Genomic DNA, 24969 nt, shown 5'->3' on the forward strand with positions numbered 1-24969 from the left:
GATCAGACTAAGCTGGTGTACCAGAAACCAAAGAGTGTTCTAGCTCCGTTACACTTTATTTTGCAACGTTATGCAAAACTTGGTTTTATAGCTGTCCATACCCATTGCTTGAGGCCATATCAACAAAGCATCCCATCCCACAGCCACTATTTTCTGGGAAAAAGTTGGTTTTGTGTCCAAAGCTGCAATCAACGGCAGAATCTTCCTCTAAACCCAAATCAATGTATTTGTATTCGATACAGTAGATTGTATTTAGCTAACACTCTGATCTGTCCTCTGTGTGCTGTAGGTGCGACAGGACCAGGATGAGGAAGTGAGACAGCTCTCTCAGCTACGAGATTCCCTTAGGCTGCTGCTACAGGTGGAGGGAAAAGAAGTATGGTTTTACACTTCTACAGAACTGAAACACATCTACACATTCTGTGCTGGGTCATGTTCATTAGGCACCAAACGGAAGAAAATGGAATGAAACGGAGAGGGACTACCTCTGCTTGTTCAATAGGAATGTGCTACCTATTTGTTCCAGTGTCATTCAATAAACAGTAATCTAGCTTTCTTTTAATGTTGTTCTAAAAACTATTTTCTCGGACTAAGTCACTCTGTTTTGTGATAGGAATACTTGAACAGAAAGAACTCTGGTAACGGATACAGCATACACCAACCTCAAGGCAACAAGAAGTACGGCACGGAGAAGTCAGGCTTCCTACAGAAGAGGAGTGACGGGTGAGTCTGGTCAAGTTACTGATAAATACACTGACAACACGAGGCTCCAAGTCCACATACCATGTCTTAAAGAAATGGACTGTCCTTTCTCTTTGCTTATTTTTGCTCTCTTACTTGGTCTTTTACCAAAAAGGGCTGTCTTCTGATTGGCATTAAGAAGGAAAGACATTCCACAAATTAACTTTTAGGCACAGTTGTTAATTGAGATGCATTCCAGGTGACTACCTGATGAAGCTGGTTGAGAGGATGCCAAGAGTGTGCTAAGCTGTCATTAATAAGGGGTATGTAGCTTGGTGGAGCGACATTGAGATGGAGAGGCTGGGAACCGCCATGTCAGCCTCAGCTGGTTTCCATTATTCTGGGGTTTGGATCTAGGCTGAGAGGCCTGGCTGGATGAGTGGATCCAGCTCCTCTAGCTAAGCCATGTCATGCAGAGAGAGAAAAGGGGGGGGGGGCGATAGAGGAGGGAGAGAGCAAGGAAGTCTGGAAGTCCAAAAGCAGGCCTATGTCTCTATTCTAGCCCCTCTCTCCCCTGTTCTCAGAGCATTAGATTAGTGTGATAACATGGGGGGTGAGTCAGTTGGGAAACAAACTTGTATTCAAACAAATGACTAGTGAGCTTGATGGCAGATATACAGTAAGTTATGCCTGACTAAGACTGTGGTCTGTGTCTCTCGCTCTCTCCCTCCTCCTTGCTCTCCTTCTCTGCGTCTCCTCCAGGATTAGGAAGGTGTGGCAGAAGAGGAAGTGCGGAGTCAAGTACGGCTGTCTGACCATCTCCCACAGCACGGTGAGACTCGACAATGGCTACGTCTCAAATGGCACCATAATCCCTATATGATGCACTACTTTTTGACCAGGGTACCATTTGACCAGGGTACCAACATCTCTCACCGTCTCATTTCCTGTGCCCCATAAACCAAACAGTAAAGCTCACTGCCAAAATGAATTCTCCAACTAGTGTATACCGGACTACATGTAACTTTCTAAATCCGTCAACAGATTTCTGATGCCCTCGAAATGTACCCCTCAATAGCTTTTCAGTCTGATATCAAGTAGGACTCTTCTCTGGACTTTTTCACATCCCCTTTCTTGTGGATTTCTCTCAGGAATTCTATCTCGATGGCATTTTTAAGTGGAGGTCCAAGCTGAGTTAAGCCAAGCTGTATGTGGGCTTCCCTGCATGTACCGTATGTGTTGGAAGCATGCTGGAAAAGATCACGTGGAAAATGCCATATCTGGGCTGGTGCGGTTCTGTTTGACCCCAGAGTGAGAAATTGACCCCAGTGTCGTTGGTTCCGCAGATAAACCGACCACCGGCTAAGCTCAACCTTCTGACCTGTCTGGTGCGCCCCAACCCCGAGGAGAGGAGGACCTTTGACCTGGTCACACGTAGGTTCACCCCTCCCTGACCTTTCACCCCTGACCCCTCACCTCTGTCCACATACGTATGGGCTGAGCTGTACACATGTAAAACATTAATTTTTTTTTGCTGAAGTTGCTCTTTTTTATTTGTATTTTTTCAAAGTCCATGCAACTGGATGGACATTAAACCAATGTTTATCACCAGTTATGTTTTATACCTTGGAACGAATTGCAGTAATGCCTAATGGGATTAATCTGTAATGTTGCAGTTTGTGCGTGTGCATATATGCCTGTGTGTGTTCGCATATAGATGTCCATATGCATGCGTTTCTTTGTCTTAACCGGTGTGTATGTAATGGAAAGCAGGTGCAGAGAGGCGGGTCTCCCTCCACGGTTTCTCTCGCGCTGTGTGTGTGTGGTTCAGGTTTTCCCACTGTAATATATCCCTTGGTATGTAGCCTCCTGCTCTCTCTCTCTAGCTCTCCTTTCCTTCTCCTTTCATCTCTCCTCTCCCTCTACATTCACACCCATCTTTCTTCTGCCTCTCCTCTCCAGACAATCGGACCTACCATTTCCAAGCCGAGGACGAGCAGGAATGCATGATGTAAGCACAGCACTGGAGTCCCTCATATTCTAGACGGGCATTGTTCCAAATACACTGAGGTGCCAGTCAGGACTTGTTCCATGATTGAGCCATTCAACAAACGAATAAAGAGTTAAATATATATATGTATTTATCTCTATCTCTCGATCTCTATCATTTATTTCAGAGAGAGACAGATACAACAGTTACATTAAAGGGACATTGAGAGAAACGGATATAATGTTTCTTTCAGAGAGTTGAAAGAGTTAAATTGAGAGGGGCAAAGAAACGCATAGTGAAGTTACAGAAAGCGGATGACCGAAACCTTCAGACAGTGCGAGTGTAATTTGAGACACAGAGACTCCAAGTGAGAGGGAGGGGCAATGTATTGAGAGAATAGGGCTGTCGGAGAGCGATTTAAAAAGAGAAGGATGAAAAAAGAGGGAGCCCAGCTGGTTTGGGGTGGGGACCTCTCTGGAGCCCGCAGAGCCGAGTAGGGGGGTTTCTCTCCACTCCTCTGTGTGGGCTTCAGATTCTGCCTTTCATCTGGAGGGAGGGGGGTTGGCTAAAACGAAAGCAACAAAAAGGAGGGGGGGATGAGAAAGAAGAGCCCCGAATTAGGTTTACTGCGGTGTAAACGTGCCAAGCTTATAGCGGTGGCACAGTATAATTCTATACTTGTGGTTAGACACACAGCTGATGTGGGCAGGTGGGTGTTTTTGAAGTGCATTTGGTTACATTAAAGTACTTCTATAAAATAAACATTTCAAATGTAGATGTAGTTCCATTAAAAATGAAAAAGATGTATCCAAAAATAACAACTTGTACGACAATACATATTGTATAAATCTACATTGCATTGTTTAAGCCCTTCCGTCTGTCTCCCTCTGTCTGTGTGTGTCTCCCTCTGTCTGTGTGTGTCTCCCTCTGTCTGTGTGTGTCTCTGTGCATCTGTGTGTGTCTCTGTGCATCTGTGTGTGTGTCTCTGTGCATCTGTGTGTGTGTCTCTGTGCATCTGTGTGTGTGTCTCTGTGCATCTGTGCGTGTGTGTCTCTGTGCATCTGTGTGTGTGTGTCTCTGTGCATCTGTGTGTGTGTCTCTGTGCATCTGTGTGTGTGTCTCTGTGCATCTGTGTGTGTGTCTCTGTGCATCTGTGTGTGTTTGGTCTTCCCCTCGCCCCCTACAGTTGGGTGTCAGTGTTGCAGAACAGTAAGGAGGAAGCCCTGAACACGGCGTTGGGCGGCGACCAGCTGCAGTTCCCGGACTCCGGGCTGCAAGAGCTGGCCAGGGCCGTCATCACCGAACTCAGACGCATGCCCGGCAATGAGGCCTGCGCCGACTGTGGAGCCCACGGTGAGACTGGAGGGGAAGAAAGGCCAGGGTAGAGGCCATGGCCAGAGAGAGACTTAAAAAGAGTGTGTAGTGCCAGAGGTTTTGGGTCCAAATAGAGACTATACCAAGGGCCAAGAGTTATTTTCTGGTCAGGTCTCATGATCAGGAAAACCTCCTGGCCCTAAATAGTATACAGTCCACTGTATTTTATCTTCTCCTACTTTTAATACAGAGACAAATTTGTGCACGCTAATGCCTATGCCGTCCCTGACAAAAATGTGAAGCTTTACTAAATGTGGGGGCCATTTGAAACACAGTTTTGCTCGTAGCATCACAGTTTCTGTGTGTATTGAGTAACATGACAATCCCAGTATTTTAATGCACAGACTCCATTCCTCGTGTTCACAGATCCTACCTGGCTCTCCACTAACCTGGGCATCCTGACGTGCATAGAGTGTTCTGGGATCCACAGGGAGTTGGGAGTCCATTACTCCAGGATCCAGTCCCTCACACTGGACATGCTAAGCACCTCAGAACTACTGGTAACACAAACACACACACACACACACACACACACACACACACACACACACACACACACAAGTTCTAGACTTCTACGAGCGCTTCTGTCGTGGAGGTAGTTCTGTGACCTCTAGAGAGATCATCTAAGCTCAGCCGGCTAACACCGTCTTAAGTTGTGATGACAACCCAGGTTCGTTAGCTGGTCCGTTGACGTTCTGAACCTGTCATGTGTATAAATGACACGTATGCATACCTCTAACTCCTCCCTTCTTGGGTCTGTCTGCTTCTGTCTCTGTCCACAGCTGGCGGTCAGTATAGGCAACACACGGTTCAATGACATCATGGAGGCCAGTCTTCCCAATGATTCCATCAAACCTCTACCCCAGAGTGACATGTGAGTTCATTATAAGGCCTTGTGCTGCAGTCATGTTCTCATTGGAGAGTTTGCCGGTTTCTCAATACCTATGGTTCTGTGTGTGTGTGTGTCCCGTGGTGAAACTAGGAATGCCAGGAAGGAGTACATTGTGGCTAAGTATGCCGAGCGGCGCTACGTGCTGCGCAGGGACAGGGAGGAGGGTGAGCCGTGGCGTGTGTATGATGCCGTGAGGAGCCGGGACCTCACCGCCCTGCTGCAGTTATACGCCCAGGGAGAGGACCTGGCCAAACCGCTAGCACAGCCTGAAGGACAGGTACTGTTATAGGAGACGCAGACCGGTAGGAGGATAGGAAGTTGGATAGACGGGTAGACACGCAGAGTATAAACATAAACACTGCATGTAACATGTAGGATCAAGTACGAAGTTCTGAAGATGACTTCCCAGTGGATGCTTTGAAGTGTGTGTCCTGCGGGCATCGTTCAGATGCTGTTTCTAATGTAAAGAGCTGTGAAATAATTCAAAAGGCAGCTGGTCCCCCCCCCCCCTATGATTTAAACGACTGGCTTACGCTGGAAGGCTCCATTTAACAACATTCCTCTATGGGCTTGATTCATCCAGTTGACTCTTCCGGTATTCTATGGCTGGCTGGTTTTCTCAGAAGACTGCTGTGGATGCAATGTCCCAAAATAGACTCCCAATTATTCTACACGTAATGACATTAAAGTCCCTATGTTTTTGTATGAAGCATCTTGAGTGGATAGTTGGTCTCCCGCTCCCTTCTCTCTCGCTCTCTGCAATCAATCTATCGCTCTCGGATTCTTTTTCACCCCTTCCTCCTGTCATCTCCTCTCTTCTCTTGTTAAAATGTTACGTTCCCTCTCCTTTCTTTAATCAAATATGCCCGTCTGCTGTTTCCCACTCAGGAAAAGGTCTGCAAGTTGCACTGACATCCACACATTGTGTGTGTGTTGGCAGGGTCTAATTTATTATTTCTGCTTTTTTTTTTGGTTCAGAGTGCTGAGCGGAGCACAGTGGGTGTACGGTGCCTAATGAGTTTGTCTCTTCTAGGATCTGAGAGAGACCGCTCTTCACTTGGCTGTCAGGCTGGAGGACAGGAGTTCTCTAGCCCTGGTGGACTTCCTCATTCAGAACAGGTGAGCTCCCAGGGCTCTCAATACATATGGAACTGATGTCAGTGTGCTAAGCGTAGCAGTCTCAGTTTCCTCCCCCTCAAGGGAACCTGTCCGCACCACAGCTCCAACCCGGGGGGGGGCTCTGCCTTGTTAACACGCGTGATTGCCCACTTGACAACGCACAAACCAATTGAGCTATAGAAAAGGATCCAATTCGAAAGCGCCATAGTAGCACAAGGGCTGTATCGGAAAACGTTACCTGCCGTCAAATCTGTGCTTCGTCCGTTTTCTCCTCTCAAAGTGCATTGGTTTGGAGGAGAGGATCCAAGGTCACTCCTTCAGACCTCCAACAGCTTTTAAAGGAGTTTGGGGAACAAGGAAGGGGGAAGCAAGTATTTTGACGGCTAATAACATGCTCAGAAACAACCCAGGGTTGTGTTCAGTACGGTGAAATGTTTAGAACGTTGCAGATAGAAATTCAGATATAGAGCAGATCTGGTCACATTTCTACCTGAATATTCTGTAACATTGCACCCTCCTGAACAGAACCTGGTTGGCGGATTCTGGATTTCCTGCTTATTCCCGCCTGATTACTGAGATTTTTACAACCAGGATTTCTAGAAAACCTGGGAATGTCTTGAAAAATGTTGCAACCCCTAGTCACCAGCACTGACCATTAGTAGTGTCTTACCTACACTAGCCACCAAAGCCATAGGCCAACCTGCATGTCATTGACTCCCAACTATCCCCGCACAACAGTGGCTGTCTAGAGAAGAGGACTCGAGAGGGGAACACTGCTCTACACTACAGCGCCCAGCACCACAAAACAGAGTGCCTCAAACTGCTGCTCAAAGGAAAGGCTGTCCTCCACACAGGTACCTGGTACACACACACACACTCTGTCAGTTCCTTCAAAGTATTCATACCCCTTGACTTATTCCGCATTTTGTTGTGTTATAGCCTAAATTCAAAATTGATTCAATATAATTTTTTTCTCACTCAACTACCCCCAACAATACCCCATAATGACAGTGAAAACGTGTTTAAATAAATTTTTGCACATTTTATTGAAAATGAAATGCATAAATCTCTCATTTACATAAGTATTCACATCCCTGAGGCAATACTTTGTAGGCACCTTTGGCAGTGATTACAGCTGTGAGTCTTTCTGGGTAAGGCCTCGACGAGCTTTCCACACCTGTATGGTGCAACATTTGCCCATTTTTTTGTTGTTAATTTCAAAAATTTCAAATTGGTTGTTGCTCATTGCCAGACAACCATTTTCAGGTCTTTCCATAGATTTTCAAGCAGATTTCAGTCAAAACTGTAACTCTGCCTCTCAGGAAGATTCAATGTCTTCTCACTACGCAACTCCAGAGTAAATTTGGCCTTGTATTTTAGGTTATTGTCCTGCTGAAAGGTGAATTAATCTCCCGGTGTCTGGTGGAAAGCAGACTGAACCAGGTTTTCCTCAAGGATTTTTGCCATACTGTAGATATTTTTTTATCCTGAAGAACTCCCCAGTCCTTAATGATTACAAGCAGACCCATAACATGATGCAGCCACCAATATGCTTGAAATCATGGAGAGTGGTATTCAGTAATGTATTGGATTTGCCCCAAACACACAACATTCTGTATTCAGGTCAAAAAGTGAATTGCTTTGCCATATTTTTAGTATTACTTTAGTGGCTTGTTCAGTATTACTTTAGGATCCATGTTTTATAATATTTTTATTCTGTACATGCTTCCTTTTCACCCTGTCAATTAGGTTAGTATTGTGGAGTAACTACATTGTTTTTGATCCATTGGTTTTCTCCTGTCACAGCCATTAAACTCTAACTGTTTTAAAGTCACCATTGGCCTCATGGTGAAATCCCTGAGCGGTTTCCTTCCTCTCCGGCAACTGAGTTAGGAAGGACGCCTGCATCTTTTCTAGTGACTGGGTGTATTGATACATCCAAAGTGTTGTTAATAACTTCACCATGCTCAAAAGGACATTCAATGTCTGCTTTTAGAATTTTTACCCATCTACCAATAGGTGCCCTTCTTTGTCAGGCATTGGAAAACCTCCCTGGTCTTTGTTGAAATCTGTGTTTGAAGTTCACTGCTCGACTGAGGGACCTTACAGATAATAGTATGTGTGGGATACAGAAAAGGTAGTCATTAAAAAATCAAGTCCATGCAACTTGCAAATATATATATTACACACACACACACACACAGTTGAAGTCAGAAGTTTACATACACTTAGGTTGGAGTCATTAAAACCTGATTTTCAACCACACATTTCTTGTCAACAAACTATAGTTTTGGCAAGGCTGTTAGGGTGTCGTGCACAAAGTAGACATCCTAAGTAATCGTTCCAACAATTGTTTAGACAGATTATTTCACTTATCATTCACTGTATCACAATTCCAGTGGGTCAGAAGTTTACGTACACTACGTTGACTGTGCCTTTAAACAGCTTGGAAAATTCCAGAATATGATTTCATGGCTTTAGAAGCTTCTGATAGGCTAATTGATGACATTTGAGTCAATTGGAGGTGTAGCTTCAAACTCAGTGCCTCTTTGCTTGACATCATGGGAAAATCAAAAGAAATAAGCCAAAACCTGAGAAAAAAAAAACTGTAGACTTCTACAAGTCTGGTTCATCCTTGGGAGAAATTTCCAAATGCCTGAAGATAGCATGTTCATCTGTACAAATAATAGTACGCAAGTATAAACACCATGGGACCACGCAGCCTTTATACCGCTCAAGAAGGAGATGCGTTCGGTCTCCTAGAGATGAATGTACTTTTGTGCGAAAAGTGCAAATCAATCCCAGAACAACAGCAAAGGCCCCTGTGAAGATGTTGGAGGAAACGGGTACAAAAGTATCTATATCCACAGTAAAATGAGTCCAATATCGACATAACCTGAAACGCCGCTCAGCAAGGAAGAAGCCACTGCTCCAAAACCGCCATAAAAAACCCTGACTATGGTTTGCAACTGCACATGGGGACAAAGATAATGTTTTTTGGAGAAATGTCCTGTGGTCTGATGAAACAAATATAGAACTGTTTGGCCATAATAACCATTGTTTTTTTGGGATGAAAAAGGGGGAGGCTTGCAAACCGAAGAACACCATCCCAACTGTGAAACACTGGGGTGGCAGTATCATGTTGTGGAGGTGCTTTGCTGCAGGAGGGACTGGTGCACTTCACAAAATAGATAGCATCATGAGGGTGGAAAAATGGCTTAAGGACAACAATGTCAAGGTATTGGAGTGGCCATCACAAAGTCCTGACCTCAATCCTATAGAAAGTTTTGTGGGCAGAACTGAAAAAGCGTGTGCGAGCAAAGAGGCCTACAAACCTGACTCAGTTACACCAGCTCTGTCAGGAGGAATGGGCCAAAATTCACCCAACTTATTGTGGGATCCCGAAACGTTTGACCCAAGTTAAACAATTTAAAGGCTATGCTACCAAATACTAAGTAAGTTTCTGACCCACTGGGATTGTGCTGAAATAAATAAAAGCTGAAATCATTTTCTCTGCTATTATTCTGACATTTCACATTTCTTAAAATAAAGTGGTGATCCTAACTGACCTAAGATGGGGAATTTTACTAGGATTAAATGTCAGGAATTTTGAAACTTGAGTTTAAATGTATTTGGCTAAGGTGTATGTAAACGTGTGACTTCAACTGTATGTATTTGTCACTGGCCTACACAAAATACCCCATTGTCAAAGTGGATTTTTGTTTTTTTTTGTTTACAAATGAATTCTAAACGAAAAGCTGAAATGTCTCGCGTCAAGTATGCAAACCTAAATAAGTTCAGGAGTAAGAATTTGCTTAACAAGTCACATAACACTGTGAAATGGTTGGATGTTGCGTTTTATATTAGCTCATATAAACAGTGTATTCAGAAAGTATTCAGACCCCTTGACTTTTTCCACATTTTGTTACAGCCTTATTCTAAAATCACGTCAATCTACACACATAATGACGAAACAAACTGTTTTTTAATGTTTGTTTGCAAATGTTTTAAAAGTAAAACAAACAAAAATGTACCTTCATTTACATAAGTATTCAGCAGACCATTTGTATGAGACTCAAAATTGAGCTCCTGCATCCTGTTTCCATTTATCATCCTTGATTGAAGTTCACCTGTGGTATATTCAGTTGATTTGGACATCATTTAGAAAGGCACACACCTGTGTGTGTGTGTGTGTGTGTGTGTATATATAAAGTCCCTCACTTGACAGCGCAGGGATTTTTTAATATATATATTTTTACTACTTTTTACATTGTAGAATCATAGGGAAGACAACAAAACTATGAAATAACACATGGAATCATGTAGTAACCTTTGCCTTTTTACTGACTTACAGTTCATATGAGGAAATCAGTCAATTGAAATATATAAATTAATCCTCTTGAGTGATGCAGCGGTCTAAGGCATTGCAATCCAATGCTAGCTCTGTCACCACAGATCCTGGTTCGATACCGGGCTGTGTCGCAGTCGACCGGGAGACCCATGAGGCGGTGCACAATTGGCCCAGCGTCATACGGGTTTAGGGGAGGGTTTGGCCGGCCCGGGGATGTCCTTGTCCCATCGCGCTCTAGCGACTCCTGTGGCTCATGAATGCTGACATGGTCGCCAGGTATACTGTGTTTCCTCTGACACATTGGTACGGCTGGCTTCTGGGTTAAGCAATCATAGTGTCAAGAATCAGTGTGGCTTGGCAGGGTCGTGTTTTGGACACAAGCTCTCGGCCTTCACTGCTCCCGAGTCCGTACGGGAGTTGCAACGATGAGATAAGATTGTTACTACCATTTGTGGACAAAAAATATCATGATTTATGAATCTGCTATCGTGAATCAGAAAATCAGTCTGTTTCTGGTGTGACCATTTGCCTCATGCAGGGTGACATCTCCTTCATAGAGTTGATCAGGCTGTTGATTGTGGCCTGTGGAATGTTGTTCCACTCCTCCCCAATGGCTGTGCAAAGTTCCTGGATATCAGCAAACCACTTGCCCACACAACGTCATACATGCCGGTACAGTTGAAACAGATGAATCCGTGAAGAGCACGCAGATTAACTTCCCTGAGACGGTGTCTTAGTTTGTACTGAAATTCTTCAGTTGTGCAATCCCACAGTTTTATCAGCTGTCCAGGTAGCTGGTCTCGGACAATCCCGCTTGTGAATAAGCCGGATGTGTAGGTCGGTTAGAGAATTTGCCAGTATGTCGAAAACGACGGAGGCAGCATGTGGCAGATAAATAAACATGACGTTCTCTGGCAACCGCTCTGGTAGACATTCCTGCAGTCAGCATGCCAATTACACGATCCCTCAACTTGAGACGTCTGTGGCATTGTGCTGTGACAAAACTGCACATTTTAATGGCCTTTTGTCCCCAGCACAAGGTGCACCTCTGTAATTATCATGCTGTTTAATCAGCTTCTTGGAATGTCACACCTGTCCGGTGGATGGATTATCTTGGCAAAGGAGAAATGCTCACTAACAGGGATGTAGACAAATTTGTTCACCAAATTTGAGAGAAATAAGCTGTGTGTGTGCGCGTCTGGAACGTTTTTGGGATCTTTCGTTTCAGCTTGCTATTTATATTTGTGTGTGTGTGTGTGAGATACCACAGCTTGTTTAGTCTATCTGCTCTCTCTCTCTCTCTCGTTACCCAGTGAACTCATCAGGAGAGACGGCCCTGGACATCGCCAGGAGACTGCAGCACTCCCAGTGTGTAGAACTGGTAAGACGTGACTGAAATGGCACCCTATTCTACATAGGACGCAGGTCAAAAGTCCTGTACCAAAATGTATCAAAATTAGTGCATGACATCGGGAAATGGGTGTAATTTGGGACGCATACACTGACCCTTAGTTTACAGTCAACTCCCAGTGCTAATACAGGCTTTATTTTCCTACTAGCTCCCATCTCGCCCTGCTAAACCTGCTCAGACCCGGTTCAATTTCCTGTCTACCTTTCTATCATTATGGAACAATAAATAACATGCTCAGATTATTTGCTCGTTGCTTAATCCTCGTAGTAAAGTCCATAATGAACAAAATGGACAGTGTGTGTTGTCCGTTTTCAGTTCCTGTCCTCTTATCCTTGGGTGTGTATCTGGACAACTGTATCCATAATTTCCTGTTGAAAAAGGGATAAGCCAAGTTACCTGATACTGAAGTTGCAGCCAAGTTACAATTCCAAATACACATTTTCCAAAGTGAAAAGAGTTGGAATTTATATAGTTGGAATTTATTGAACTTGACCCTCTTTTGTGACAGATTTAAGTAGGTGGCCAGCACACGTGAGATTGGTTCTGAGACTACAGTTTCAGTGGTTTTAACAGTTGCCCCAAAGCTTGAATATGTTAATTCAATTTCTGGATGATATTCAAGTATTTAATGCAATTAATCACTACTGATAGGAGCATACAATGATTTGTATGTTTGTACTCTGGGTGAAATATGGATTTGTAGCTGCGTGATTGACGTGTGTCTGTGCGTGTGTATTTTAGCTGGAGCTGGCCCAGAGTGGGAAGTTCAACAGTCAGATCCATGTGGAGTACATGTGGGAGACGCAGAGCCAGGACCTGTACGACAGCGAAGATGAACTGGATGAGAGGGTACACACACACACACACACACACACACACACACACGTGAACACACACCCACACCTGGACGAGTGGGTACACACACTGTACCACTAACCACTACAACCAATACACTGGGGTAGGAAACCCTGGTCCTGGATTACTGACCTGGAGGACCAGGTGTGTTGAATTTTAGGCAGTTACTGAACTGATTTATGAGCTCAGTTGGTCAGGTGTGGTGCCTAGTTGGACCAAAACCCTGCAGTACCTGCAGCATTCCAGGAAACAGTGTTGCCTACCCCCCCGCACTAGGGTTTAGCATTTCCCTCTGAGTCACTCTGCTCGTATCGCTCACTATTACGTTGGACTTAGTCATGGGGAAATGCAAGAGCAGGTGAGTAATAGCCAGATGCCCTGTTGGGTTACTTTAGAAATGCATCCTTCCGTCATAGTTTCCCTGAAGTAATTATTCATCTAAAGTGGTTGGATTGGTGGTCACTTTGCTTTCACCTATCCAATCACGTATAGATCTGTTCTTACCTCAAGGAAACACTAACGGAAGGTTGTGTCTTTTAAGTATTTGAACAGGGCCAGATACTTTGCCATAAAGGAAGCCTCAGGTAGGCTACGTGGATTTTTCACCATATTGCTTACACCTTTCCAATTCTTTCAGATCCAAGTGTCTAGGGGTAAGGGCTGGGCACTAGGCTTCTATGGTCATTAAACATTGAATGTCTCCCCCTCTTCCCCCAAGGTGAGCCTCTTACCCAGGAACCTGCGCTTGTCTCTGCCCTATAACGGGGGCGTGGGCGCCTCGCCCTCCCGCTGGAGCTTCGCCAACGCCCCTGTGGCGTGTAAGACCTACGAAAATGTGGACTTCTTGTACCGTAACCCCCCCGCCAACAGTGCCCCATCTGGCGTCCTCAAGCCCCCACCGCCGCTGCCCGCTAAAGCCATCATGAGAGGTGAGCCTCAAACACACACACACACACACACACACACACACACCTAATCTGTTTCCATTTCCAAACACTGAAATGAGGGCTCGATTGCAATTTCTACTTTCCATGATTCCTCGCATCTACTTCTCAACTGTATTTGAGGAGCTTCCTTCGTATCTTCCTCACCTTTTGAAAAGTAGGCAAGGATGCGAGGAATCAAGGAAGAACTAATTGAGAAACTGCCATACAAAACAGTCGGTTCCTGTGCCTGTCTTGCTCACCTGCTACCGTCTCCCCCCACCTCCAGGCCGCTCGGACCCCCAGATATCCGTGTCCACCCAGGAGGGGGGCCGCAAATCCCCCCGGCGCTGCTGCTCTAACCCTGCCCCCCAGTCCAGCCCTCCCTCCCCCATGTTGGAGGGTCAGACCCAGGGGGGGCGGCCACCCAGATCACCCCACGGCCTGGGGGGTCAGGTGAGGGGACAGAGACCGACCGCAGCATGGGAGGGTCAGGCTAATAGTGGCTCATGGTCTGGGGCCTTAGACAGCAGCACCAAGTCCAGCTCCCCTCAGAACCACATAGGACCCGTCAGGTAATAAATAGCCAGACGTTTTATTTTTTTACTTCAAAAGCTCTTTTCCTGATAGAAGCATCAAACATTTGTTTTTTCACAACACCCATTTAAGAAAGTTAATTCCCATCCTAAGAACTGTTTTGGGGAACACAGCTTTTGTTTTGCTGTGTGCTTTTGGACAGCACGCCACAGGGCACAGTTACTTTTATCTTACAGCGCCCTCTATTGGCACCTAAGTGAATTTCCTCGAGGTAGTCAGTAAACGATTCAAATTCAGCCTACTCTCTAACAGTAATGTCCCCAATGAACCCCTGCTTTCCCAATGTCAAATGCTAAGGAATGTGATTGATGATAAAAAAAATAACATAGCATTTTGCGTAACATGCATATATGTGCAGTACACTTGACATTTCATGTATACCGTATGTCCTATCCCAGTGAGCACAAGACGTTGAAAAGCAGTCAACCACAAATACTTATTTTCAACCGACGTATTTTTGCTCATAGGGATGAATCTGTGAGTGGGTGAAGTCCTTGTGAGTGTTTTACCAACGCGTCCGCTCTTCCACACCTAGCTCAGAGAAGACGACGTCGTACAGGAGGACCAATAGTGGAGGACAAGGGAAGGGTTCTACAGCCGTGACCTCTCCCAGCTGTGTGGCACTTGGCAGTCAGGAGGAGCTGTACTGCAGCTTCGTGACTAATGACTCCGCCCCCGGCGCCACACCCACCACCTCGCCCATCACTGTACCCGCCCCGCGCCCTCGCAGAAATGCCATGGTACATATAATATGCTTTTTTTTTTGCGTCCCCTGGATATGTAGAAAAACTGCTTAACTTCCAGAATCTCACACTATCCCTTTGACATTACTGTCTAATCTGTGTGTATCTAATACGGTTCGTATAAGTATGTGTTCTAACATCGTATAACTACTGTGCAGTATTTTTGTATAAGAAAATGGTAATCAATCAAATTAATTGATTTTTGTAAAGCTTTTTACATCAGCAGATGTCATAAAGTGCTTATACAGTGACGCGCGGGTTGACTCATGACCCGCAGTCCCCGCCGTTATATCTGCGGGGCGGGCGGCTTTATTATGGTCACTAAATATTGTGTGGATGAAGGGTGGGTGGGTGGTGAGCAGGTTGGATAAAGAGAACCCCCCAAAAAAAAAAAATCCATAAATGTATCATTCTGGTCAAGTTCAGATCTATAGGTTACATAAAGGTATTTCTTAGGCCATCGGGGCCTAAATGCACGCGCTTCAAATAAATGTTGGAAGAAAACGTCATTCAGCAAATCTTCAAGAGGTTAAAGGGGAACTGTACAGTGCATTTTCTACATTTGCGGTTTAAGGTTGGGTGCTGCCCTCAGATTTCTATCACATATTACCAGGCTGTTGAGGACGGCTTATTAGCAATTGCGAGTGGGTGGGTGGGTGGGTGGGTGGGTGCGAGTAAACAAACCGCTGACCCGCGCATCACTATAACACAATGTGAAAATATGAGCAATAGAATATAACTGAAAAAGACTGGCATGGATCTCATTGGCTGCTTATACTCCACATTCAGCAAGTAGGCATTTTGTTTGGTACATACTGTATGCCTGTATAAGATTGTGTCTGTAAAGTGCATCTGTGTGTGTGTGTGTGTGAGGTATCTAAGAGCCGGCCGACACAGAAGAAGGTAAAGGCGCTGGTGGACTGCAGAGCTGTCAGCTCGGACCAGCTGGCCTTCTTCAAGGATGAGGTCATCGTAGTCACAGCCACCGAGGACCCCCACTGGTGGGTGAGTAGAAATAAACCTCTTATTTACCTTTTATGTATTTGTTTTCTTTTTTTTTTTATTCATTTTTAATAAGAGGGTTTAACACAAAGTTCAAGCAGCTGGTTAATTGTCTTCCAACCGAGCTCTTTTTGAAATAATTTTTTTACTTAGTCTCATTGAGATATAGCAAAAGATTTATCTTATCACAAAAATGTTTTTTTTCTTTTGTATCACGTTCTGCATAAAGACAAAAAATACACAGGCATAGAGAAAGCCCTTACATTAATATCTTAAATATGTCCCTCCGTGTTCTCAGTCTATCTGGTCATTGATCTCGATTGTTTCTATACCTACAGGTCGGCCACATCGAGGGCTATCCATCCAGAAGTGGGACATTCCCTGTGAACTATGTCCATAAACTAGGGGACTGACTAGTCATAGCCATGGCCTACAACCTAAGTCCCTACGCCATACCCTAACGCTTACCACGCCACTTACCTGGGAAACCCAAAAGGCTCTGACGATATTCTGAACTTTGTGTTGTGTTGTGATCCAAGGGCTATATAATCTGCATACACTCGACTGTATATACAGACCGTGCACTGAAGGAAGTCACTATAGAATGAAAGAGTGTAATCTAGGCTTTAACTGATCAAAGCACGTGGAGGAATGCCACCCTAAAAGAAAAGCGGGATGAGAAAAGACTCCCTCCACCTTCGACCGCTCCAGTTGTAAAACATACAAGAGTTAAATGGTATTTACCACAACTCGCTGCTCGGGGAACATGACTATAGTCCCAGCCACAAAACTGTTGGAAAAGTTGGAGGAGCGAGTGTTTCTGCATGTGTTCGTGCGTCAGCCTATGCGTGTGCGCGCAACTGTTGGATTACCTGTCAATGGCATACGTATACTGTACTATACTGGAGTCTGGAGGAGAGAGAACATGTGCTCTGTAAGAGAGGATGAATAGCCTACGTTGTCCACTGCTTTCCTGGAAACCTAAAGAGACTAGGAGATTCATGCCATGTCATTCACAGTTGTCGGGACTCGGAGCCAGATGCAATGAATACCTGCTCAGTGACTGGTGGCGTTGACGTCTGGGGCTGGAACGACCTGGAACTGAAAGCCAGACAAAGTGCCTTTGTGGCTGCCAGCCTGTCTCCCTGAGCCTCTGGGGCTCTCAGGCTGCCGCTCTGAAATGGAACCCCAGCCCCTAAGCTGGTTTTGGGCCAGACTCCATCACCAGCTGGAGGTCTGGCTAGAGCCTGTGTGATTCAGTTTCCTCCAGTCTCCAGATGCAGTGGAGTGTCTACACACTATATATGGTTTGGCAGGGGACAGGAAGAGACTGTCGCTGCAGTGAAATACACAAAGCTGGATATTCAGTAGGTACCAAATGGATAGAAACAGGAGAAGAAAAAAATGAACTGATCGAAGGAGAACTGTTCATGTTCGTATGCGTTGCAAAATGTTGTCTGTTACTTACTCTAATGCACCAGGAATCCAGCAGAATACCTTCTCGATACAATTTCATAAGCGCTTTTAATGCCACTAATAGGGAGCAAACTGTTAAGTGTCTTGTACAACTGGTTTATCTGTCCACAAGTGAAACTATGCCTGCTATGGGCATGATGGGCTCTCGTAGGACAGACCACAATACAACCCTTTTTAGAGACAAGGATCTGTAGCTTTTTGGCTGTGCAGGTGTTTCTACGCCTGTTTGCATTCCTGTCGTTCGACAGGGGGTTATTGAAGGTTTGTTTGGCGTTCTATAGCTCGAGTCGCCGCCAATAAATATACAAGCAGAGAACTGCATGATCGCTTCAATGTGCATGGATCCAGGGACGGACTGTAAAATGAGGGCAAACCATTGAGTGCATGTTGCACTCTGTTGTACAAATGTTGTTGTTTTTTAAACCACATCTGTTGCTTGTTGTTGGAAACATTTTATATACAACATTTATATCACCCAGTGTTGTAAAATTGCCGAGCATCAGGTTCGATTGCACTCTCTTTACATAACTGTACCAAACTTTCTCATCTTCCGCTACTCACGCGCTCTCATGTGAATGATACTTGTTAGTTGTGAACATCAATTCGAAACTCTTATCTGTGCCAGTGGAGCAACGAGGCATGGGGTTTGGACTAGACGGTGGCCCTAAGGGCTCAGTCAGTCCACAGTACACTCTATTGACTCAACCCGACTGAGACAGAGGAATGAGAGGTGTTCTGCCCCCCCCCGGGGCCCTACATACACTTCACTTTAATTTGGACCGTGAGCTTGAGTAGAGCTGCGTCTCAATACTCATTTTTCTTTTTATAGGTACTATCGGATCAAGGGTCGTGAGGGAGAGGAAGCACGGGAAGAAAGATCTTTGACATTACTGGACTTATGGCGAGCTAAGTGAAGGCACTTGTTGTTCTTCCACGTCTTCGTATCGTTGACCATACACAGATCCTGAATCGATCTCGACGGTTGAGACATTATCACGTGGTTTCTGTGAAGTTCTCTTACATTAACAATATACTGGAATATTTCTGTCATTTCATTGATTAGCAGCTATTTGTAATATAGTATGGTTTGCACTCTTTGTCCTTTTCCACATGTGATTTTTACGCTCCACTAGCGATCATTAAAGAAGACTGTTAACATCTGATATTTTTATGCTGTATTCCATCTTTGTATTATGGAGAGTTTGGTCACTTTCAGAATGGATTTACATTATATACATGAAACTTTTGTCATAAATAACAAGAATGATGTAATTATGTAAAATATTAATGGCCTTCAGTATCCAAAAAGGTGGTGTAGAGCAGAATGCCTGAGATGGATTGCATGTGATAGATACTGGAACTAAAACTAGTTAAATTATTTTTCTGATTTAGCTTAGAAATCTCATCCTCATGACACACACTCGTATAGATCGAAATACTGACGGTATAAGACTAATTTTATGGAAAACATCCAATAAGACAGTTTTGTAAACTAGACGTTAGATGAGAGTAACAAGCTAATAATAGATTGCATGTATTCGTAAAGCTCCCACTGAAACATGTTGACCATTACAATCACTAAAAATGTATTTAAAATCTATAAATATTCATGCCAGTTAATCTGATGTTTGGTTACTCACCAAAAATAACTACTCTTGTTACATTTGTGAAATGGGAGCTTATTACAAATGGAATTTAAACGGAACACATTTGTATAACATTCCTCAACCTACCCCTAACAAAAACAAATGTCCGCCACCCACTCTGTCATCCACCTCAAACATCAGCCAAAACCCCTAGGATTAATAGAGTACATCTCCGGTCACCTAGTACAGGGATTACCATTATACACAGCCTGTGTGAGGGATACAACCTTTTATTGAGTGCTCTAACTGCATGTGCATGGGTTCGTATGTGCACACAAACACACAGGCGTAATGGGACCAAAGAGCAGGCATATGGGATGGACTGGTCCTCCGAGTGGGCAGTAGCAGAACTGTTTGGATCATTAGCCCGGGTGGGCGTCAGTGAGGCGGCTGGTTGCAAGATGGCACCGACAGATGGTCGCCTCGCTTCAGGTCCTTAAACTATGCAGTTATTTTTTTTAGATGTATTGTTTCTTACATTGTTAGCCTATAAAATCTAAACTGTTCTTACATACAGCTGAGAAGAACTATTGGATATAAAAGCGATGTCAACTTACCTTCATTATGACCAGAAATACGTCTTTCCCGAAGTGGATCCTTTGTTCGGACCTCCACCCTGGACATGCGATCTTATCCCAAAGGCTGTCCCAAGACAATGCGGTCGCCGCAGGAGAGGCAGACGGAGCGGCCTACTGGTCAGACTCGGAAGGCGAGCACACCATCCACCGCTTCCGAGCATATTACTCGCCAATGTCCAATCCCTAGATGACAAGGTGGATGTAATTAGGGCACGAGTTGCCTTCCAGAGAGAAATCAGAGATGGTAACATTCTCTGTTTCACGGAGACATGGCTCACTCCGGATGTGTTGTCAGTCGGTACAGCCACCCGGTTTCTTCATGCATCGTGCCGGCAGAAACAAGCATCTCTGGTAAGAAGAAGGGCGGGGCTGTATACCTTGTGATTACACCATGAGTTGTTAATCATAACAACATACAGGAACTCAAGTATTTTTGTTCACGCGACCTAGAATTCCTTACAATCGAATGCCCACCGCATTATCTTATAGTCACAGCCAAGCAGATCCCTCTTCGGCCCTGATATAACTTCACTGAACTCTATGTAAACTGGGAACCATACATCCTGAGGCTGCATTTATTGTAGCTGGGGATTTTAACAAAGCTAACTGAAGAGCCATACTTCCTAAATTCCATCAGCAATGTGCGACGAGCTGGTAGCTTTCTGGATCGTTGCTGCTCGAACTTCCACGACGCATACAAAGCCCTCCCCCGCCCTGCCTTTGGAAGATCTGACCACGACTCCATTTGTTTGCTCCCAGCCTATAGACAGAAACCTAAACAGGAAACGCCCGTGCTCAGGTCAATACAACGCTGGTCTGACAAATCTGATTCCACGCTTCAAGATTGCTTCGATCACGTGGACTGGGATATGTTCCGGATAGCCTCAGACAACAACATTGATGTATACGCTGACTCTGTGAGCAAGTTTTTATTAGCAAGTGCATCGGCGATGTCGTACCCTCTGACCATTAAAAACCTTCCCTAACCAGACACCGTGGATTGATGGAAGCATTCACGTGAAACTGAAAGCGCAAACCACCGCTTTTAATCATGGCAAGGCGACCGGAAACACAACTGAATAAAAAGAGTGCAGCTATTCCCTCCGCAAGGCAAACGAACAAGCTAAGCGTCGGTATAGAGACAAAGTAGTCGCAATTCAACGGCTCCGACACGACATATGTGGCAGGGTCTATCACGGATTACAAAACGACAACGAGCCCTGTCGCAGACACAGTCTTGCTCCCAGACAAATTAAACAACTTCTTTGCTCAGTGGCACAGTGCCACTGACACGGCCCGCTACCAAAGCCTGTGGGCTCTCCTTCTCCGTGGCCAAGGTGCGTTAAACGTGTTAACCATCTCAATGCTGCCCGGCCAGGCGGCATCCCTAGCCACGTCCTCAGCGCATGCGCAGACCAACTGGCTGGTGTGTTTATGGACATTTTCAACCAATCTCTATCCCAGTTTGTTGTCCCCACATCCTTCAAGATGGCCACCATGGTTTCTGTTCCCAAGAAATCTAAGGTAACTGACCTAAAAAAAACTATCGCCCGACGCACTCACTGTCATCATGAAGTGCTTTGAGACTAGGACCACATCACCTCCACCCTACCTGATACCCTAGACCCACTCCAATTTGTTTACCCTCCCCCATAGGTCCACTGACAATGCAATCGCTGTCACACTGCACACTTCCCTATCCCATCTGGACAAGAGGAAAACCTAATGTAAGAATCCTCTTCATCGACTACAGCTCAGCATTTAACAACATAGTACCCTCCAAACTCGTCATTAAACTTGAGACCCTGGGTCTCTACCCCGCCCTGCCTGACGGACCGGGCCGCAACCTGGGTGGCGAAACATGTCCACTCTACTGATCCACCCAGCTAGATCAAATCTCTGAGCTGACAAGGTAAAAATCTGTCGTTCTGCCCATGAACAAGGCAGTTCACCCACTGTTCCTAGGCCGTCATTGTAAATACAAATTTGTTCTTTTAACTAACTTGCCTTGTTAAATCAAATAAAAATCCTCAACACTGGGGCCCCCCACAAGGGTGCATTCTCAGCCCTCTCCTGTACTCCCTGTTCACCCATGACTGCGTGGCCATGCATGCCTCCAATTCAATCATCAAGTTTGCAGATGACACTACAGTGGTAGGCCTGGTTACCAACAACGACGAGACTGCATACAGGGAGGAGGTGAGGGCCCTCGGAGTGTCATGAAAATAACCTCTCACTCAACGTCAACAAAACAAAGGAGATGATCGTGGACTTCAGGAAACAGCAGAGGGAGCTCCCCCCCTATCCACATCGATGGGACAGTAGTGGAGAAGGTGGAAAGTTAAGTTCCTCGGGGTACACATCACGGACAAACAATTGGTCCACCCACACAGACAGCGTCGTGAAGAAGGCGCAACAGCACCTCTTCAACCTCAGGAGTTTGAAGAAATTTGGCTTGTCATCTAAAACACTCGCAACCTTTTTCACAGCTGCACAATCGAGAGCATCCTGTTGGGTTGTATCCCCACCTGGTACGGCAATTGCACCGCCCTCAACCGCAAGGCACTCCAGAGAGTAGTGCGGTCTGCACAACGCATCACCGGTGGCAAACTACCTGCCCTCCAGGACACCTACAACACCCGATGTCACAGGAAGGCAAAAAAAGATCAAGGACAATAACCACCCAAGCCACTGCCTGTTCACCCTGCTATCATCCAGAAGGCGAGGTCAGTACAGGTGCATCAAAGCTGGGAGCCCGAGAGGCTGTAAAAAGCTGTTTATCTCAAGGCTGTCATACTATTAAACAGCCATCCCTAATATAGAGTGGCTGCTGCCAACAGACTCAAATCTCTGCCCACTTAAATAAACAGACTTAATAAAGCCATCACTAGTCACTTTAAATAAAGCCACTTTATGTTTACATATCCTACATGACTCATCTCATGTGTATATACTGTATTCTACACCATCTCCTGCATCTTACCTATGCCGCACTCAATCGCTCATCCATATATTTATATGTACATATTCTTATTCATCCCTTTACATTTGTTGTGTATAAGGTAGTTGTTGTGAATTTGTTAGATTGAACTGCATAGTCAGAACTAGCATTAACATCTGCTAACCATGTGTATGTGACCAATACAATTTGATTTGTCTAAGGGCTCTATTCACATCAGATCCGCTTCAGCCGTTTTTGTGGCAGCGAAGCTGGGACTGTGTAAGAGCTTTAAAATCCACAAGTGGCTCCCGGGGCAGCAGGTAGCCTAGTGATTTAAAGCTTTGGGCCGAAAATATAAAAATCTGTCGATCTGCCCCTGAACAAGGCAGTGAACCTAGGCTGTCATTGTACATAAGAATTTGCCTTGCCTAGTTAAATAAAGGTAAAATAAAATTCTCAATGATTTCCCTTAGTGGTAGCTGCTGTGTATAATGTTGAGACATCAGTGTACATAGACACACTGGCTTTGGCCTCCCGAGTGGCATAGTGGTCTAAGGCGCTGTGCCACTATAGAGTTTGAGTCCAGGCCCATGGGACAGCTCACAATTGGTCCAGCGTCATCCGGGTTTGGCTGGCAGGGATGTCCTTGTCCCATCGCACACAAGTGACTCCTATGACAGGCAGGGCACAGTGCACGCTGACACCATTATGGCTCTCGACCTTCGCCTCTCCTGAGTCCGTACGGGAGTTGCACCGATGAGATTTTTTGGGATTTGTCTAAGGGCTCTATTCAATCAGATCCGCTTTAGCCAACATCCACATAGCGGTTATTTTGGCGTAATCGGAGCTGGAACTGTGCAAGAACTTTCAAATCCACAAGCGGCTCCAGGAAAGTAGACCTAAAGGTCTGAATCTAGGCCAGGTATTAGATCACTACTGGCTCAGGGGACAGACAGGAAAATAGGGTCCGGGTTGTGTTGAGTCAGGAATTAGGCCAGTGCCCATTATGGTGCTGATCTAGGATCCGGTCCCTCCCTGTCCATGTACTCTTTTTAATTATGCTCTAGAAGGCTAAACTGATCCTGGACCAGTAAGTGTGTGCGTTTAACTGGGTGAACCACACACAGGACCCATGACAGCAACAGACATTAGCCACATGGCTTAGCCTTGGATGTGCTGTACAGTGTTATTAGATACAGAATGACAGTTAAGCCGCTAACCTGATATACTGTATGTAATATTGTACATTCATAAATGGTATCCTGTATCATAAAATCATATAGGACATTAAACATGATGTAATATATACAGTACCAGCTCATAATAAAATCCAGCACAGGCTCTTATATTACTCAGATCAGTATTAGAACAGGTAAGTCTAGTTTTTCATTAAAAATAAGTAAATATACATATACTGTGTGTATAACCCTGGTGTCATGGCTAAATTCCCAAACTGGCCAAACTCCATCATGCCCACCAAATCATCAACCTCATTCCTAATTGGCATGTACCTCTCGAGCTGGTGGGTGTTCTGGCACAACATGGCTCCCGTGCATCAGCCAGGTGGGTGGTGGACGAGTTGAGATCCCCCCTACTGTGTACAGGCTTTGAGTACCTTTTAGTTGGATTCCATCTTAGGAATGTATGCTTTTCCTACCCGCTTCTCAGTATTTGGTATTCAGACTTAACTTATTCAGTCGCCAACATGCTCTACAGATCTGGCTACCTTGCGCGCTCTGAATACATTTCATTCAAATGCTGAAAACCTTCCCACTTGCTGGCCAATATTTTCCCTTGGAGTGTTCATTCAATTAACTAACGTTCAGCAAGCTGAAAGGGCACTCAACATTGACACAAATTAACGATAAGAGGCAGAAATAAATTGAAGATTGTGGAAGCCGTTTTGTTAGACTTCAATGCATCTTTAGACATTATCGATCATAATCTGCAGTTTAAACGTGTTATTGCTTTACATCCTCTGTCTTATCGTGGATCGAGAGTTACACAGAGGGTGTTCTTTTAGTAAAGTAAACCAGGTAGAGTTAGGCATACTTCAAAGTATTTATATATTATTATATTCCACTCGCCTTGAGTAAAGTCGGTCTTATTTTTATTCCTTTACCCCATTTTCATGGTATCCAATTGGTAGTTAGTCTTGTCTCATCGGTGCAACTCCCGTACGGACTCGGGAGAGGCGAAGGTCGAGAGCCACAACGGTGTCAGCGTGCACTGCGCGCTGCCTGGCTTCAAGGTCCAGAGTTGAGTGTGAGGGATGTAATTGTTTTATTTATGACGGAGGCTGTTTTGTTGTGATGCAAGTGTTTTATTCCTCTTTGAACCCAAGAAAGAGTCTTGGCACTAGCCAACGGGAATCCTAATAAATACTAAAT

At 44.9% G+C, this 24969-nt stretch overlaps 1 protein-coding gene across 10 annotated transcripts in view; it reads left to right on the forward strand.

The window, feature by feature from the left end:
• Positions 1-18577, forward strand: part of LOC118368534 (arf-GAP with SH3 domain, ANK repeat and PH domain-containing protein 3) — a 59124-nt gene extending 40547 nt beyond the window's left edge. For 6 of the 10 annotated variants that reach the window (XM_035752706.2, XM_035752704.2, XM_035752707.2 and 3 more), the window contains 18 exons: positions 290-376; positions 614-723; positions 1444-1513; positions 2028-2115; positions 2644-2692; positions 3858-4024; positions 4412-4545; positions 4828-4919; positions 5028-5214; positions 5971-6056; positions 6795-6910; positions 11721-11788; positions 12560-12667; positions 13392-13602; positions 13886-14171; positions 14729-14933; positions 15810-15937; positions 18244-18577. In XM_035752706.2, the coding sequence (XP_035608599.1) occupies positions 290-376; positions 614-723; positions 1444-1513; positions 2028-2115; positions 2644-2692; positions 3858-4024; positions 4412-4545; positions 4828-4919; positions 5028-5214; positions 5971-6056; positions 6795-6910; positions 11721-11788; positions 12560-12667; positions 13392-13602; positions 13886-14171; positions 14729-14933; positions 15810-15937; positions 18244-18328 (2277 nt within the window). In that variant the 3' untranslated portion in view covers positions 18329-18577. Of the gene's footprint in view, positions 1-289; positions 377-613; positions 724-1443; positions 1514-2027; positions 2116-2643; positions 2693-3857; positions 4025-4411; positions 4546-4827; positions 4920-5027; positions 5215-5970; positions 6057-6794; positions 6911-11720; positions 11789-12559; positions 12668-13391; positions 13603-13885; positions 14172-14728; positions 14934-15809; positions 15942-16276 lie in introns of all 10 variants that reach the window. The other 4 variants (XM_052497068.1, XM_035752701.2, XR_008093186.1 and 1 more) reach the window with 3 other exon arrangements.
• Positions 18578-24969: the final 6392 nt, after the last annotated feature.

Source organism: Oncorhynchus keta, chromosome 35, assembly GCF_023373465.1.
Source record: "Oncorhynchus keta strain PuntledgeMale-10-30-2019 chromosome 35, Oket_V2, whole genome shotgun sequence".
NCBI classification, from domain to species: Eukaryota; Metazoa; Chordata; class Actinopteri; order Salmoniformes; family Salmonidae; genus Oncorhynchus; species Oncorhynchus keta.